Source organism: Apodemus sylvaticus, chromosome 1 (genome assembly GCF_947179515.1).
Source record: "Apodemus sylvaticus chromosome 1, mApoSyl1.1, whole genome shotgun sequence".
Classification (NCBI taxonomy): Eukaryota; Metazoa; Chordata; class Mammalia; order Rodentia; family Muridae; genus Apodemus; species Apodemus sylvaticus.
Window position 1 is genome coordinate 109204314 of NC_067472.1, and position 18465 is coordinate 109222778.

The 18465-nt window shown below is 47.3% G+C and overlaps 1 protein-coding gene across 1 annotated transcript in view; it reads right to left on the minus strand.

The window, feature by feature from the left end:
• Tenm4 (teneurin transmembrane protein 4) overlaps positions 1–18465 on the minus strand; it is a 561145-nt gene that overhangs the window by 187121 nt on the left and 355559 nt on the right. Inside the window, 2 exon segments of the mRNA XM_052158525.1 lie at positions 15315–15550; positions 16738–16836. Of these exon segments, the coding sequence (XP_052014485.1) occupies positions 15315–15550; positions 16738–16836 (335 nt within the window).

Below are 18465 nucleotides of genomic sequence, written 5' to 3' on the forward strand. Positions count from 1 at the left end.
ACAGGCTCCACCTTCCCAAATGGAAGGAGTCCAACCTGGTGCCCACAGTATGGGTAGGAACCCACGGCAGAGAAACCTACTGTGTCCCCTCCCAGACAGCTCCAGAGATGTGAAGCAGAGTGGACACAGGCATTGTGAGGATTGTTATTAAAATAATAACAGCTCTCCCTTATAAGAATTGTTCTCTTGTGCATGGTATAATATTGGAGAAGTCACTTCCACAAGTCGAGTAAAGAACCCTTTAAAGGCAGATATTGTTATAGCCCAGTTTCTAGAATGGTGTTGTATAGAACCCACTTATAGAATAAGTGTCTCAAAGCAGAGCTAGACACAGTTATTAATTAAATTCTGTAGTTTTAAAAATGTGGGCTCCTAATTGTTTACAATTGCACCATTTACTAAAGCATTGCTATGGCCCCAGACAGAGCCCCAGGGACTCCGGGTCCTCGGCTCTGCTCATGCTGTTGCCACGGAAGCACAGCCCAGACAGCCCCCCTTCCTTATTTAATCTCAATTCGAACAAAAGTGTGCTTCATAAGACCACTGCTGAGGGAACAAGCAGCCAGTGAGCAACCCTACAGAGAGAACACGTTGAAGCCTGGTGAGGGCCTGTCTGCGCCTTATGGTCAAGGCTTTACTAATGACCTTGGGATCAGAGAAACCCAGGGACAGCCTGCCTATTCACACCACTCAGCTGGGGGCAGGCAGCATTGCCCTCTGGGCAGCAGTGAAGTCTGGGAAACTGCTTGTCCTTTCCTCAGGGGGTGAGAGGCTGCTTTAAAGATTGCCTGGGATGGATTCCTCTCTGCACTAGTGCATCAGCAGCGCTACAAAGCTGATTGCAAATCTACTTAAGGCAAGACTGCATGCAAGCTATGGCCCGTCACTCTATGGCTACCTGTCCTATACCTTTAGAAAAGATCCAGTTAAAACATGGGGTTGGCTAGTCCTGGTGCCTAGAGAAAAGATGGCTGTTGCTATGTTCCGCTTCTACATCCTGGTTTCCTTTGGCACATGAACCATGGGACCTATCCTTCACTTTTCCTATGCTCAAAGTCAATTAGGAAGTGTTCCCGCCATCTTTCAAGGAGTTTTAATTTGGGCACCTATTACTAGCGGAGGGCTTTTCCCACTGGAACATTTGCTTTTGACAGCAATGAGGTCAGACAACTTGCCCTGGACCCTGCCACACAGATTATCGACTGGTGGTGTCTCTCTGCAAGGGGGGGATGTTTGTGAATGAGGGCCATGAAACCTCACAGGACAGCCTTTGAAGTCCTCTCTTATCCTGAGACTCTCCCAGGCCTTCCCCTGCCTCCTAGGCATTCCCCACTCTTGGGATCTTCATGGTCTCTTGCTTTCCTGTCCCCTTCTGTGAAAATGACAGATGTGAGGTCCTGTTGTTCTCTGAACACACTGAGCCCTGTGTTTGGTTTCGTCTTTGATTTGGGATGATGACCAGGAAAGTGAAGATGACAGTGATGGTTAGAACCACAGTCTGAAGCCATGCCAGTGTCTAGACACAGAAAATTCCTGGCCAGCCTGGGCTACCTGTGACCCTGTCTTAAAAAGCAAAAATTAAAAATGAATGAATGAATGAATGAACAAACCCCATAGAATTCCCCAAGGCATATAGTATCTGGAAATGATAAAGGTGGGGGAAATGGGTCCATCCTTTCATTATATGAACTTTAATTGGCAGATTTCACTGGCCATAATTCCCTGAGAACAGGCACTTGAGGTAATGTTGTGTCTGCTGAGCTTGTTTCTTCTCCCTGCGTAGAAGTCTCACTTTGTGTCTTCCACGTGCCTCAGCACACCCATCCAGTCAAAACCCATGCTTTTGATCTTTGCATAGAACAGCTACCGCCTCATCAACTCCCCCGTTTCTTCTTTGGTTTTTCAAGACAAAGGTTTCTCTCTCTGTATCCCCGACTGTCCTGGAGCTCACTTTGTAGATTAGGTTGGCCTCAAACTCACAGAGACCCACCTGCCACTGCCTCTCAAGTCCTTAGATTGAAGGCATGTGCTACCACCATCACCCAACAATTTTACTGTTTTTTTAAGGGTTACTTCCAATATCTCCCCTTCCCTTGAGGCTTTTTCCAGGCAAATGGGACGCCTCCCCTGGCGCTTACCATTGCTCTGCACTTCTCCCCAGCACTGCCCTGATGGTGTACATTTGTGCTTCCTTTCCCCCTTCCCTGCCAGATTCATGCTCAGTGGAGTGGCATGGTGGACAGCTCTGGGTTAGTTGGGCAACAGCAGGTTAGTCATGCAGCCACTCTGATCCTTGGTTACTCTCCCCTGCATCAATCAAAGTGATCAAAACCTGTCCTCTGGCTTCTCGTACAGATTAAATTTCATGAGGGTTCTTTAAAATTTATTGCAAACAGTCATTATCACATTGCTTAGCGGTTAATAAAATGAAAGCACTCAAATATTCTAATTTGATACAGTCTATGTTTAGTACACAGATGGATGGAAAATTTTCTATGTGAAACTGTCAACAGGGTCTCAGACCCACATGATTAGGTGTCTGTGCAACACTAATGGACTCAATAGATCTTATGCCTTAGAGGATAGTTAGGAGACACAAGGCGGCACAGGAGACTCTGTGGTTGTCAGAAGAAGAAAATGGTATTTACTCCCAAATTTTCACTGAAGGCCTGTCCCCTCCTACCATCTTCTCTTAACATTCTTGCTGCATGCACCGTTGTATGCCATTGTGTACACTCATATAGAGACACACACTGACTGAGACACACAGAACAGAGGAGCAGGGTCTCACTGCAGTATTCTATGGAAGGGGGATTTGACTGCAGCATCCTATGGGAGGTTTGACTGTAGCATCCTATGGGAGGTTTGACTGTAGCATCCTATGGAAGGTTTGACTGTAGCATCCTATGGAAGGTTTGACTGTAGTATCCTATGGAAGGTTTGACTGTAGCATCCTATGGAAGGTTTGACTGTAGCATCCTATGGGAGGTTTGATGGATAACATTTGGGATGTGTGATAGTGTGTGGACCAGGACACAAGCAATGAGACATTTGTTCTCCTTCCTCCATTGGAAGGTGTGAACAAAAGCTTCGGTCTGACAAAGGGGCATCAAGATCTAGCCTCCTGCCATATACTAACAGGAAGACCTTTCTTCCTAGGAGAAGTTGATGGTGATAACTTACAAGAACCTGCTAAGCCTGGGAAGCAGCAGGACCAGAGTCCCTCAGGTGCTGCTGCTGAACAAGTGGTGGTCAGTCCCAAGGCCTGCCAACAGCTCCTAGCACTCCTGCTCACCCTCATTTGTTCAAGCCTGAAGCACTGAGGTTATAAAGCACGTTTTCAAAACACCCTACCTACGACAGACACTCACTCTGGCTCATTCCGTAATAAATGCAGCTCTTCTCTTCTTCGAGAAAGTCCTCTCTATATACAGCTCAGGTGAGATGAGGGAGCCCATGTCCTCCCACCCTTAGCCAAGTCCAGACACCAGATGGAAGATGGCAGCCCGGGAAAAGAGCACCAGACATCACCCTCCCTTAGCAAGGTAGGTAGGACTCATTTCCATCTGAAAATTGGAAGTGACGATAAACCAGCGCCTATCTCATGACTGGTTGGGATTGTTGAGAAGGTCAAATGCAAATCATTTGGAGCTGTACCTCTAGCTGTGTGGTTACATGCTGTACTCACAGCTCCTGAGAACTGCTTCTGGCTGTTTCATCAGGTCCAGCACTCTGAGGTGTCTGGCAATGGCTTATGGGAAATTCCCACACAGGAAGGCAAAAGTTCCTTGTGTACTGTGTACTCAGGAGTGGGGCATTGGGGGTGTCCTCAGAAGTGGGCTCTATGGAGTTATGACTCCTGGTTTCTAGACCCAGCTCTCTAGACTACTACATGTCACAGCTGAATGAGTGATTTAACAACTTCAGCCTCAATTTCTACCTCAGCAAATGTCTTTGCTAACTACACTTGTGCAAGGAATGCTGCACAAGGTGATCGCCTGACAGACCTCTCACAAAGGCAAGGCTTGGAATACATTTGCCTAGTAGGCTTCTCCTGCCTAGTAGGCTTCTCCTGCCTAGTAGGCTTCTCCTGCTTAGTAGGCTTCTCCTGCCTAGTAGGCTTCTCCTTCACTGGGTTAGGCAATGGGATCCACCTGCAGTCACCTTGACTTTTATAACTCTATACCCAGAGTCCTTTGGTGCAAGAGATTGAGACTCAATGAGGTAAACACGGGAAAGGACAGGCAAACACTCCCTTACAAATGACTAGTGTTATCTGCTACCTCCTGCCTCTGTATGCTTAGTCCTTCCTCCAGAAATCCATTTATATCTTCTCTCTCAGTGTCTTCCTTGATTGGCAAGCTCCACCTCTTGTGGAAGTTTGAGCAGAACTTCCTGACTAGAATGAACTAGTGTCTCCCGGGGGACCCCACAGAGATGAGGTTCGAAGCCTAGTACCATAGTGCTAACAGCCACCTCATATTGCCCGTAGTTCTAGCACATCTGGCTCTCCAGAAACCCCTGGATGACTCTAAGGCATTAAACTGCACATCCGGCTTTGCCAGCCCAGGAGGACACAATGAAGCGATGGGTCAGCTCCTCCTCCTCCTCACTGAGTGCGGGATGATCTGTTTACTAATCCCAGATTACCAGAAGCCAGAGATGCTCCTAGGGTATGGAACCCGAGAGGGTTGAAACTCTAGAGCCCCAGCTGCAGGACAGTGAGGTGAGGATGCACTCAAAGCCTTGCTGGGCTTTGGGCTAGACTAGGCCTTTTGCAGAAGTTGTCTCATCCACGGCTCAAAAGACCATTTAGATATCAATTGATAAATTACCAAAGAGGAAAGCTGGGAGATGACTCATCAAGTGCTTGCTTTGAAGCATAAGGATCGCAATTTGATTCCTAGAACTCACCCTATAAAAAAAAATAAAAAAATAAAAAAAGCCATTTCTTGTCATTTCAGCATTGAGCAGGTAGAGATGGAAAGCTCCTGTGGGCTTGCTGGGTACCAAGGCTTGCTTTGATGAGTCCTAGACCAGTGAGAAAAGCTACCTCAAAAAAAGATGGATGGTGCCTGAGGAAGAACACCTAAGATTGTCTTCAGACCCCCATGTGCTTACATACCCATACATATGTGTGCACATCCCCTCAAACACACACACACAGAGAGAGAGAGAGAGAGAGAGAGAGAGAGAGAGAGAGAGAGAGAGAGAGAGAGAGAGAGAGAGAGAGAGGGAGAGGGAGAGGGGGAGGGGGAGAAAGAGGGAGAGGGAGAGGGAGAGGGAGAGGGAGAAGGAGAGGGAAAAGGAGGAAATCAATACTGATTTTAAATGCAGAGGCCTGGGATGCAGGTCCAATGGACAAGAAGTCCGCTTTGACCAGAGGACAGTATTGCTGTCCTTAGAAGGACAGGCTGAATATGGCCTTGCTATTTTACTGAGATGAGAAAACAGAGTAGAAGAAAGAGCACTGTGTGCTTATAACCACTGCTTCCCTCTTCCCCATTCTTCTCTGCTGCCTGCTGTGAAGAGTGGCTGAGCTCCCCTTCCAAGCCCTGTCCTAGGCCTTGGCACTCCATGTGACACTCTGACAGAACTGACTTTACCATTACAAATGTCACAGTGAGACCAGTCTCCACTGTGTAAGTGGACTTTAAATTATTTGAACACACAGTAGTGACTCTGAGATTAAAAACAAGACTGAAGGAAAAAATTCTTTCCAAGAACTTCAGAAATTTGTAAACCCACAGCTTTTTCACATTCACTGGGGGAAGTTGCTGGAGCATCCTGAGATGCAGCTGTGACGACTGCTTCCTGCAGCTGTGACTGCTTCCTGTCCACCATTCCTGTGCTGCCTCCCCACGGGGCTTGATTGTCTGGGTTGCTGTTATTAAAAGTAAATGCACCCGTAAACTTGAGTCTGTCTTTCTTGGGACATTTCCATACTCAGGAGCTGCTTGGCCCTGTGATCCAATGTGTCCTGTCTGCCAGAGTGCCAGAAGACAGACTGTCCTTGCTAGTGGCTATTACAAGTAAGTACTGTGTGCCAGGAAGTCACTTTATCCCCAGAATAGCTTGCTAACTGCATTCACAGGCAGGGAGAAAAAGGTCCATCAAGAGCAGAGTTCTTGCATAAAATTGCACAGTAACCAGGAACAGACTAAGGCACAGAGCCCGCTGGTCCCACAGAGCCACCTCTGGTCCCACTCTTCTAGTCCCTCCTTCATCCCCATTCCAGCAGGCATCTTTCACTCTCATGTGATCTAGACCCTGGATCTTAGATGCATGAAAAGCTTTGGGACCTCTATTCTTTCCCTCCAACCCTGTCTGGTGTCTGCTGGTTCTAGCCTCAGTGTTTTTCCTTCTATCATTCTTCCAAGAAACTTTGGCCAGACACATGCCGATCCTGGACATAAGAGGTTGTGCTGACAGCACAGCTTGATGGGAACAGGTTCTTTCTCCATGGTGCTTGCCACCCAGTGGTGAAGATTGATAGGCACCATTCGGTGTCACAGTGATTTAGATGTGACTGTGGACATGACCGCAGGCTACAGGAAGACGTATAACTAAGGTGCCGGTCTAGTGCGAGTGTCAAAGGCTTCCTTAAATAATGACTTTTAAGGAGAGATGTTTTTAATTTGAATTTGTTGAGACAATGTCTGGATATGCAGCTCAGGCTGCCTTCAAACTCACTGTCTTATACTAGCTCTTGATTGCTGGGATTATAGTAGTATACTATATCTTATTATACTATACTATATTATACTCTACTCTACTCTACTCTACTCTACTATACTATACTAGTATACTATATAGTATACTATAGTATAGTAGTATACCATGTCCTATAGTATATATACTATATCCTAGTATATCTATCTATCTATCTATCTATCTATCTATCTATCTATCTATCTATCTGGGTATGGGTATATCTATATACATGGGTATATACTATATACATGGGTATATACATATGTATATACTATATATACATGGGTATATACTATTCTACCATGTATATAGTATATACCTATGCCTGGCTTGGGTGAGAATCTTGGAAACAAAGAGAGAGGGAGAAAAGATAGCATATAAAACCCCCAGAATGAAGATCTGCTATCTACTTTGGGTCTCAGAGTCACCTGTGACTCACATTTTCCACTGATATCAGTGACCCAAGATTTCACACAAAAATCCATGTTGACCAGACAGTGAGGAAACTGGATACCTGAGTGGGGCCTGGGCGTCAGTCCTATCCTGCAGCACTGACCTGTCTGTAACTGATTCCCCAGGAATCCCATTGTGGAAACAGAAAGAAGGATACAGCGGAGACATGAGAATGTCATGGAAATGTTACTTACAACAAATGAGGATGGGGTTGTTGTCATGGCATGAATGTAATAGGGCTAGTGACCTTGACAAGGAAGAGAGTTGCGTAATGCTTGAAAACACATACACAAAGAAAGTGACCTGTGAGATAAGGAAGAATATCAACCTGTGATGTGACACTACTGTCCTAAGGCAGTGGCTGCTACACCTAAGGAAGCACACAAGAAACTCCAAGACGCACTCAGAGTCCCATCCTCAGAACTCATGTTTTAAAAACAGAAAAGAAAAATCCAATCACGGTACACACTTGTAATCAATGGGCAGGTCCCCGGAACTCCCTAGCTAGTTGGCCTAGCCTAGGTGAGGTCCTGGCTGATGATAAATAAAAACCAAAACAAGTGACAGACAGACAGACGGATGGTGCCAGAGGAACTGCACCCCCATAGGTGAGACTCTGCTGTTCCAGGAGCTTTAAATACTAAAGCATATCTTAATGTTTTCTCAGCACTTCATCCCTTAGAGCTGGGGCATTATTTTAGGTAATTACTGATTTTAAAGCTGTGAATTAACCACACTTTTCACAAACAGTGCCTGGACTGAGAAGGGAAGGGAGGCTTCCAGAGACTGAGAGTGGGGAAGGGAGCTGATTATAAAGACAGGGGGAGTTTTCTAGAAGGAGAGAAATGTGCTGTGCTTGGCTCACATTGGGGGTGACAGGTCTCCTGTCTATTGGAGCTAATGAAATGTGCCTATTATCTTGCAATAACTGATTTAAGAAGCAAGGGCTAGGGCCTTGAGTCTGAGTGGGTGTGAGGGTGAGGGAGACATTCCCGAGTCACAGTGGTATCTCTGAGCTAGTGTTAGGCCCTGTGGTTAGTAGTCGGAGCCCTGCACATCGCTGTGGGAGAGAATCCTGAAACATGGGAGGTTGATTCTATCCATCCACCCTGGCATTCTCTTCTACCTGCTGTATGTCCTGTGGGGTTCCTCTGTGTGGCTCCCTGGGGCTCTGTCTGCTGCTTAGGATCCATCAACAAGAGACAGGAGGGATGAGAGAGAGTGAGATTAGGATCACCATCCTGCTGCTGAAGACCACACTTCCCAAGAAGCAGCCTGGCCTCCAGTCTCTGGTAACCACCCATGCTTGGGGAAGAATCAAGACCCAGTAACGTTAGTTCAGAGCCGTGTTGCTCTGTGACTCATGGCGCTTGCTTTTGCAACTAGCTTCTTTATTACATTATTCTCCAATTGAGAGCAAATGAACAATCAACCACACAGATAAGCAAGCAAGCAGACCAACCTACTGCCTGATAATTTTACTGCCAGGAAGATCACCCCCAAACTGTTCTATTGTGGGGCAGCTCTGCAGGCTGCAAGACTTTCTTTCATGCTGAGCTGAAACATGTTGTGTGAGTCATGATTTCAGCCCATTTCTTGTTTGTTCATTTTTATTCCTGCCTTACAAGGAGGAAAGCGAGAGCTTAGTGAAGGCAAGGTCTTGCCTGGATGGCAGGGCCAGTCTCTGGGGAGGGATGGCACAGACAAGATTATGGGCCTACAGAGTCTGGGCACTTACCTCCTATCCCGGATGCCCGGGCGTGTGGGCACAGGGACAAAGGAGAATACCGGGTGTCACATTCTATCACAGTCCACCTTCCTTCTTTGAGACTGAGTATCTAATGAACCATGGAGGCAGGCTGATGGCCAGCCAGTCTCAGATCCTGTGTCTCCTCCTCCCCACAGCGCTAGGGCGACAGGCAAGTGTTCAGTGCCAGGATTTTTCTGTGGGTGCTGGGGATCCAGATTCCAATCCCAGCGCTTATGCACAATGGACCCTCTCCTCAGCTGCTCCCACCTTTTCTTACACCCCATGCCTGACTCTGTCCTCTGGAATTACACGGACTGAGTGCTTGCTGTCTGAGACAGCATTTTTGACTCGACGATCTCTAAGCTTTACTTTGAGGAGCTGGAAGCTACTTGTTTGAGGTCAGTTGAAGAGAGTCTATCTAACCCATAGATGGCTTGCTGTTTGCAATTCCCACGAGGCGGTATGAAGCCTAGGGAGAAAGGCATCAGTGTAGGACCCTGTATCTTCATCACTTTTTCCTCCTTGTGAGAGAGCAGGCTCTGTGGAGTCCTTCCCCCATTCTTTGGGCTGTAAAGCTAAACCTATGGCTTCTGTCCAAAAGGCTTGATGTGAAGTTGAAGAGAAAGGCGGAGGAAAAATGAGCCTACATGCTCACTAATAACACCCAGGCCCCAAGTGTAGCAGGCCTGTGCTCGTGAAACAAATGACACCCGAGACGGCAGGCTGCATGCTGTGGATGCGGAGCCAGATGTGGTGTAGGGGGTGGGCTACAATCACCCCAGCTTCCATGGCTACTGCTTTTCCTAGTTTTTCTCGTGTTCAGCTTATTTGTACCTGAGTCCCAGGAGGTGAAATGAACATTTCCATTCCCATGCTTTGGCCCATATGTAGACTATGCAGACTGCCCATAGCAGACTTAAGCATGAGGTAAGGCCCTTAATTTCAATAAAGCCATTGTGAGCACAGCTACCTCTGGACAAGACACTTGGCCATGGAATATTCATACTACAGCTCTTGAGAAGAGATGTCTACTGTCTCTTCCTATGGCATGGCTGCTTCACTGAAGGCCAGTTCATGAGGCGCCATAGTTCAAATGAGATATTTCTCCCCAAACCATTTTGAACACTTGATCCCCAGCTGGTGGCATTGTCTCAGAAGGTTATGGACCTTTAAGAGTTGGAGCCTTGCTAAAGGAAGTGAGTCATTAGGGGTGGGGCTTGAGGGTACATATCCTGATCCCACTTCCTGTTCTCCATCTGCTTTCTGACTATCTGACTATGTGTAAGATGTAACCATCTGCTTCATGTTTTTGTCATTGTTTCTTCCGTGCCATGATGGGCTGTATCCCTTCTTAAATTATGAGCCCAACTCAACTCTTTCTTAATTGCTTTTGTCAGGAATTCTGCCATATTGATGAGAAGAGTAACTAACAGATAGGACGGTGTCAGATCTTCAGGAGCCTCGTTCTCTGCACACTACTCTCATTGCCCAAGTGCATCTCTAGCGACACTTTCCAGATGGCCCTCAGAACTGGCTGACTCAGGCTTTGCAGACCCAGAACTGCAATAATGTTCCACCAAGCAAAGCTCTCTCAAACAGCCTCTTGAAGAACAGCGAGTAAGCTGGCAACATTCTCACTTACAAACTAAACTATCGCCACTTTGAGCCAGAGTTTGTTTAGTTTTTGCAACCCAGTCCGTTTCTGGGAGAGGTGAAAACATGACCTAATTAATTCATAGATCCATCACTGCTTCTGAGTTTGTAGGAATGTCCCACCCAGAGGTGGCTACAGCTCAAGTTTGTGATACCACACGCTCTGGGTTTTCTGGTACAATTCCTTTAGGCAAGGAGCTGTTCACTGGAAAGAGCTGGAAGGGATCATCTATATCCATCAAACCTCAGGCTGGGATAACTGAAGTTCAGGGAGCTGTAATGACATTCTTCCAAGGCCACCAGCAAGGGATGTCTCCTTGACCATTGTGCCTCTTAGCATAGCTGCAGCAGCTCTATTATTTATTCTACTGTGAAGCAATAGAAACCAGACTCAAACCCCACCCTTTAGGGTGGGCCTAGAGTTGGTATAGGAGAGCCAGCATCCCAGGGTGCTCTGGGGCCTTCATTTAAATGAAAAGCCTTTCTCCATCCCTATTTCACAGGCTCTCTGGCCAGATAGGTGCTTGAAGCATCCTCAAGATCGTAATCTGCAGCTCATCTGCTGCCTTTTACATCGTTGTTCAGAAGTGATACAGCTAACTGTCAATGAAGCAAAACCAACTTTTGTCCTACTTGGAGAAAAGACATGGTGGAGGGCATTTTAGATGATGGTTCCTTTTGTGGCTGCTCTCCTGGAACAGCTAGACATCCCTACAAATGTGCTCTGACTTGTGCCCTGTTTGCTTTCTCAGTTACTCCAGTGACTAATGCAGGCTAGGAAGCTGACAGACTACAGCAAGACAAGATTGGACCAGGTCTTCTCTCAAAAGATGAAGATGTAGATACTCTGCCTTGTGACAATGACACAAGTAACAACAATCTGCAACTTCCACTGGGTGTTCACACTGGGCTAGGTGTGCGTATATGAGCGTGTATGTATGAGTGAGTGTGTGTGTGTGTGTGTATGCGTGTAGGGTAGGTACCCTGTATAAACTTTCTTCCTTGAATTTCATGACAACTTTGTGATACAATCACTTGGGCCTCCAATTTACAAACAAGGAAACTAAAGAGGCAAAGCTTGTAAGAGGAGGAGCTGAGGCCTTAAAGTTACATGTCTAATTTCAGAGGCCAGGCTCTTGAGGGCCATTTGCCACTCATGGTTACCTCTTCTGCAAGTTGGGCTAACCATGGCATCCATACCCACTATAAGAACAATACAGAAATGGGAAGCTAAGTTTCTGAGAGTTTAAGAACAGTAGCTAAGCTTACCCTGTGGATAAGGATCATAGGTGGGGCCTGAAGCAGGGCATCTATCAGCTGAGAATTATCCATTCAAGCCCAGGACCCACAGCACCACACCTGAAGGCACACATGCTCTTAGAGATCCCAAATCTTGGACAAATGTCAGTTAGGTCATTTACTACCTATAAGATCCTGGAAAGTTCTCATGAGCTTTAAACTAGCCATGAAAATAATACTGATTCCCTAGAATCACTATGAGGGTGCAGAGAGAAGAAGCATTGAATTTGACCCAATGCCAGGACCACACTTAAAGTTTTTTCCCCCCAAAAGAACAGGATATCAAGATTGGAAAGCTATAGCATAAGGGGAAAGACTGAGCTGAAAAGAGCAAAAATATGTTTTTGAACGTGTCAGAATGCCTGTGGTTGGGTGAATCACATCCCTAATGCAACATCACGTGGCAGTAAGTGAGTCACTTAAGCTTCATGGGTCCCAGCCAGGGTCCTCATCTGCAAATGGAGTCCTAACCCACTGGAGTTTGGGGATTTCAATGGAAAACAGAAGTGAGGTATTTAGGGTAAAAGGGGGTCACAGGGAAGACTCAGGACTAACAGCAAGTCATGTTGGGATTGACAGACAGTGAACACTATCATTTTTCTACACTACAAATATATTTGTTTTACTCAAAATATTCTAAGAATAATCACAATGCTATGAAAATAAAGCATTGTCTACCCTGCATCACCTGCACATCTCTCCATGTTGTTCTGCAAGCAGATTTCTCTAGAAAAGGAAAGGCAAGATAACCAAATGGAGACCGGTGGGGATCTGAAAACCATAAGGAGAGGGGGTCAAGTAGGGTATGCTTGCTCGTTTGCATGGCCGCCTGTCTCTGTATGGTTACCTGTCTGAATGGGAGTGCTTTGGAGTAAACAAGACAGCTATATTTCCCTCTTTGAAGTCATCACATGACCCTGACAAGGTCTTCCCTGGGGTGTGGGGAGTCTACCCTAGCCGTGTAAGGCTTTCTGAAGGAAGTAGGAGGAGATGGCCCAAAGGCAAGTCTCCCATGGAGTGTTAACTCCAATTTCTCTATTTTCCCATGAAAATACCAGTAAATATATTTGAAACATAAAGGTCACTGGCTGTTCATTTCTTAGCACAGTTCCCAACTCAGAGGCTGAATGTCAAACAGATCTGTCAGGATCACCACCCAGATATGGCCGCCCTGGGCAGGTATTAGCAGAAGCCTGCCTGCCCTTTGGATCTGCCTCCCCCTCTGCTGGCAAGGTGATGCAATTCTTATCTGGAATTTGATAGGCTGTAGAAAATAATTACAAATGAAAAGGTTATTCATAATTTTTAAATGAGTTAATTAGTAAACCCAGTCAGACTCACTCATTACTGTAATTAATAATTGATTATACTTGAAATTAAACACAATTTTTCATCAAAAATCTAATTAAATATCTGTGCTTTTTGCCTGTTGATTAGATCAGTTGGTCTGCTGGAAAAGAGTCTTTGTTAAGGATATTTGTGCTTGGCTGAAACAATTAATTTGATTTTTAATAATTGATAGTTCCTTACAAGTTAGTCATCACAGTCTGTAATCATGGCCAAGAAAGATGCCTGCACGCATGCCCAAACCAGCCCTCATCAGCTGGAAGAGACCAGGTACCAGGGTTGCCATGCCAAGCCCTTGAAGAAAGGGGTAGCTGGTCCCCATACCTGCAGTGCTTAACTCCAGCCTCATAGGCACTCTTGTGGGAAATCATCAGGAGCTGTTGGAGGGTCAACAGTTGACATGTGGGAGAGCTGAGAGTGAACTGTCTGATACTGAGGTTCTTCCCAAGCACTTGCTAGGGAGGAACAAGGGGAATGCCTAGGCTTGCCTCTTTGATATCTTTCTTGGTGTGACTGCTATGGTCCAGCCTTCTGCTTCTTATCAGAAGCATGCATTTACTCTCAGCAAGGGCATGTTATTAGTGGATTGACTCCCTCTAATCAGAGTGATAAATTTTCCTAACATTACCTTACTTCCTTTCTTGCCATGCCCACACTATCATTATTTTAGTTGAAGCCATCAGATTTTCCTACATTGTCATTATTTTAGTTGAAGCCATCAGATTTTCTTAACTAGTTCTTTGTGATGACTTTCTAATAGCTCTGGCATCATTGTGGCCTACAACCTAGCTGTGGCCTACCACTATTGATACATAGCTCTTCAATGGTTCTCCGACTCTGTGTCCAGTATGGCGTCCTTCCTGTTTGCTCCAAGGTGATAATGACACCTCTTACAGTTCACATCATCCCCCCAACCCCATCCATGTCCAAAACATATATCCATTGCCCAAAGAAGTTGTGGCACGTGTTCTGTTAATCACTCATGATGGCATGGTAATGCCTCTTGAGACAGGCTCCTTTGTGTCCATGGTGACAACGTGCTAGAGGGTTCTTCTTGGCAGAGGGAAGTATTCTGCCTTTCTTTGGACTCTGCTGGTCAACTCTATTTCTACTTACTTGCTTATACTGAAAACAATCCTATTTGTTTCCAGAACTTTCTCTGAACTCCTTAACATAGGTTCGTGGGTTTCTCAGGCTACCATGACCTACCTTCGACCTTGGAAAATTCACCAAGAGCTAAGACAAACCCACTTTAGAGGTCTAGTTTTTAAGAGGCTTATTATCCCAAAGGTCAGAGACTCCTCACTGAGTCTACAGCTTAATCTCTTTCCCCGAAGACCAAAGAGGGGAATGAGAAGGGAGAAACCAGATTTGGCTAGAAATGTGTCCAAAGAATGCCAAATAGAGTCCATTCTGCTGGAGCAGGGCTACAAGTCGCAGGACAGCGGACTTTCTTACATACCCTGGGCTTAGGTAGAAAATTCCCAGGCAATTTGGCGCCAGGGCTTTGCTTCTCCCTAAGTCAGCTCTCTACTCACTAGGACCTGCTGCTTCTCATGTAGGATCTCCTTGGCTTCTGACCGCGGTTTCAGAGTCATGGAAGTTTCTGGCAGTTTCTATAACCGTCCTGCCTAACACTCACCTGGAACGTTCCTGTCAGTTTCTTTTCCCCCATGGAATTCTCTACCTCCCTGCTTCTCATCCTAGTCACGTGGACCAAGAGGAAAGGCTGGCCTGCTGCCCAGGCCTCCTAAGTTGTTATTTCATCTTCAGTGGCTCTGATCTAGGACACTCATGTCCCAGACCACCAGCTCAGAGTCCTCAATGCCTTGCGCCTCAGTGCCCGAGAACTACTAACACATGTAAGGCAGATCTTAAAATTCCTTCCCGGTCCAAGCACCGAGGAGAGAGCCGAAGCCTGGAGGAGCTGCAGTGATGGTGTGGGCACAGAGCCTGGCCCATGCAAGACTGCTCGGTACAGCCTGTGTACTATGACTTGGTGTTGGTACAGTGCCTTTGGCGGCCCCAGCTGCTTCGGTTGGTGCCCCCTGGCCAAATGGGAGCCACAGGGAGCTGCGGGGGAGGAGGAAATGCTTACCCACAAAGTACGCGAGCAGGATGACGAGCGTAGCCGAGATGAGGATGGCGCTCAGCGCTGCACACTTCCAGTTGCAGTACTTGGAAGGCTTCTTGAGGTTAAAGGCTGGTCGGGAGAAGGTGCTGCGGGGCAGGGGCCGGGGCGGGGGCGAGTACACGGTGCTAGACGTTAGGGGGTACCCTGGGGACGTGGTGCAGAAGAGCGGGGAGGTGCCTCCTGGTTTGAAGAGGAAATGCCTGTGGATGGAGAGAGGTGGGAAGGTGTCAGGGTCTGTCAGCTAACCAGGCACCCAGGCCAACCTGCAGGAGAGAGGCGCAGAAGGAGCATGCAGAGGAGCCTGGAGAGAGAGAGAGAAAAAGAATCATCACAGGGAAGATGACAGGGTCAGGAGAAGTCACAGACCAGACCACAAACGGGGCACAAGAAGACATGTTCCCACAGAGCCCTCATTGCTACCCACAAGAATACCCACCCGAAGCCAAAGACACTACCCACTCAACAAAGGTTGCCCTGAAGTCCTTTTCCTGGGAACAGTAGAGCTGGGGTTAGGGGCTGGGTCTTGGGAAATAAACTATTTCCTAAAGCCATTATAGTAGCTTAGGGCGTGTCTAAAGTCCTGAAAGTCTCCTGGAGGCCACTGGGACTTAACTTTTTTCCTGTTGCTCTAATACCTACACTCCTGTGAACGTTGATGAGGCATTGGAAACTCTTCTTTTCTCGGGGGGAGGGGAGGGGTAGAAGCCAAGAGTTCACTACTAAGTTATGCCCATGAATGGATGGCCAGTACCAATGCCCTCAAAGCCGTAGGAGCCCGGCTGCTGCAGGCAGAGGCCCTGTGATAGCTGTGTGGAGGCCAGGCTGGCATTCTCATCCTGTAGCCCAGCTGCAGTCTTGAAAATAGAAGAGTATGGTCAAAGCACATGGTTGTGGCCAAAGGAGGTGTTGAAAGATCCTGCCCAGCATGGCCTGGACCACGGCCTTGGGGGGGACTTGTGTAAAGCTTGGGTGGGCTGCAGGACTTGTATCACATAGCCCTGCAATCTTAAGACAAACCCACCACTCCTCGGATAGAAGACATTCAAACCACAGCATACACACTCAAGGCCACATAAGACATGGGGCCTGCGCTGTGTTAAAAAAAAAATTGCTTTGTGAGATGGTTTCCAGGATGGCGAAGGCAGCCGATGGGATGCCGAGAGCTGCATATTAACGAGACTGCTGTTAATATGCATGGGGGAGGGGGGAGAGAATAGGATATCTCAAGGACAAACTTGCAAGTTGAACATGGACTTGGGGAATGTGCATGCAACATGGCATCACTTCCCCAAGGAGTTCCCAGGGAAAGGTCTCAGGGGTCTGCATGCAGGTGCAGGAGCGACAGGGAGAGCACACACGGAGGAGCACGGGGAGGGGTGCCACCTACCCGTCACTGTAAGCCCCATCATGGCGGGAGGCGCTGAGAATGTCCATCTCAATGAGGTTGTCCTGCAATGTCCCTAGGAATGGCTGCTTGCCTAGGTTTCTACGCACACATGGAGACACGAATGAAGCAATGAGTCATGCATCGATGAAGGGGACAGTATAGAAACAAATGAGAGTGGCTGTTGGGTGCGGCTGTGCATGAGGCCAGCAGGGACGGAGGTTCCAGGCAGCAGTGTGCAAAGCCACATGTGCAAGGGACCGCCCCTGGCACAGAGCGTCCAGAGGGAGCACTCTCCATACAGACCCATGTGGCTGGAAGCTGTGGACATCCAACTACACAGTCCTCACTGGGCAGGACTAGCAGGTGCCCAGTAGCATGGCCGAGGCACAATGTATCATAGCTGCTAGGCAAGGCAGTCAGGGTGATCCCAGCACGGTAGAGGAAGATACGGGGATGTGGATGTTCTTGTGGGACATGCCAAGGTCACCAGAAGCAAGGCTCGAAGCAAGAATTTGAACTTGTTTATTTGGATCCAAAGCCCAGTGTTCTTCTCTACTTGACTTATTTCCACATCTACTAAAGCAACATCTGGAAACACCCACTCGACTTCTCTGAGGACCAAGAACTCCATGGCCCTGCTCTATTATAAAGAAGGAGGACATTTTGGAGAGTTGTAAACCACCCAGGCCCAGCAGAGCACCAGGGACGCAGTGGTGTACTGAGATATGGCCAAAGAAGTGGTATTTTTTTTCTTAAGTCCCTGTTGATGTGGAGTCCGGTTTGAGTCTTGCCATCCCTCAGCTGTGTGAGAATGGGGCAGTAAGCAAGACAGTCCCCTGAAGACAGGGAAGGGCTCTCTGTCCCTGGTAGCATTACAGTACTTATGCATTCATGCATTCACCTGACTGTACCCCAGAATGAAGACAGAATGAAGACTGAATGCCCTTTTAGGCCTCAATCATGCCTGCTAGGTGATGCCATCCACCCTCTAGTGCTCTGGATCCCACTTCCGGCTAGTTTCAGGACTGTTGCTGCCTCACGATAAGACATACTAGAGGGAGGAGAAATGGCAGCGGGCCAGCTCTAGGTTCCAGTCTTGCCAAAGAACCCTTTTGCCTCTTACCAGTCCCTAAGACAGAATATTCAGATGTGAGGCCTTTTTATGCCACCTTCCTGATGTATGACTTTGGGTACCAATCTTAATTTCTCTTAATCAACCTTCGTATACACTGGGTATTATAACAGCATGGTTGCCATGGGGTCAACTGGGATGATGGCGCTAGTGGGCCTTGCTCTATGGAGGGTCACAGAACACAGCCTGAGCCCACCACTACCAGGACTTTCTGCCGTGAGGCTCCCATCGTGCCTGGGAGGTGTGCAGGGGTTGGAAGTCCCTTAAATAGCGTCATTAGTCTAGACAGGTAGCGCTGCTAATGGGAGGCCTGAGAGACAAGGCAAATTCTCAATTCAGGCCCCATCTGCATTACTCCAAGAATCTATCAGAGGGTGATAACTGCTTACCTACGTAACCAGAAGTGAGATATATGGACTGCTCTCTGCCCTTAACCCTCCCCAAGCCTGACCAGGCCCACAGATCTTATGAACCCTGGTTTGAATTGCTCCTCCAAAGTCATGATTCTGCCTACAGACACCCTGGCTTCCTTGCTTCTCTCAAACAAGCTAAACCTAAATCATTCTCCTGTAATTATTCCCTTAGATCATACCTCC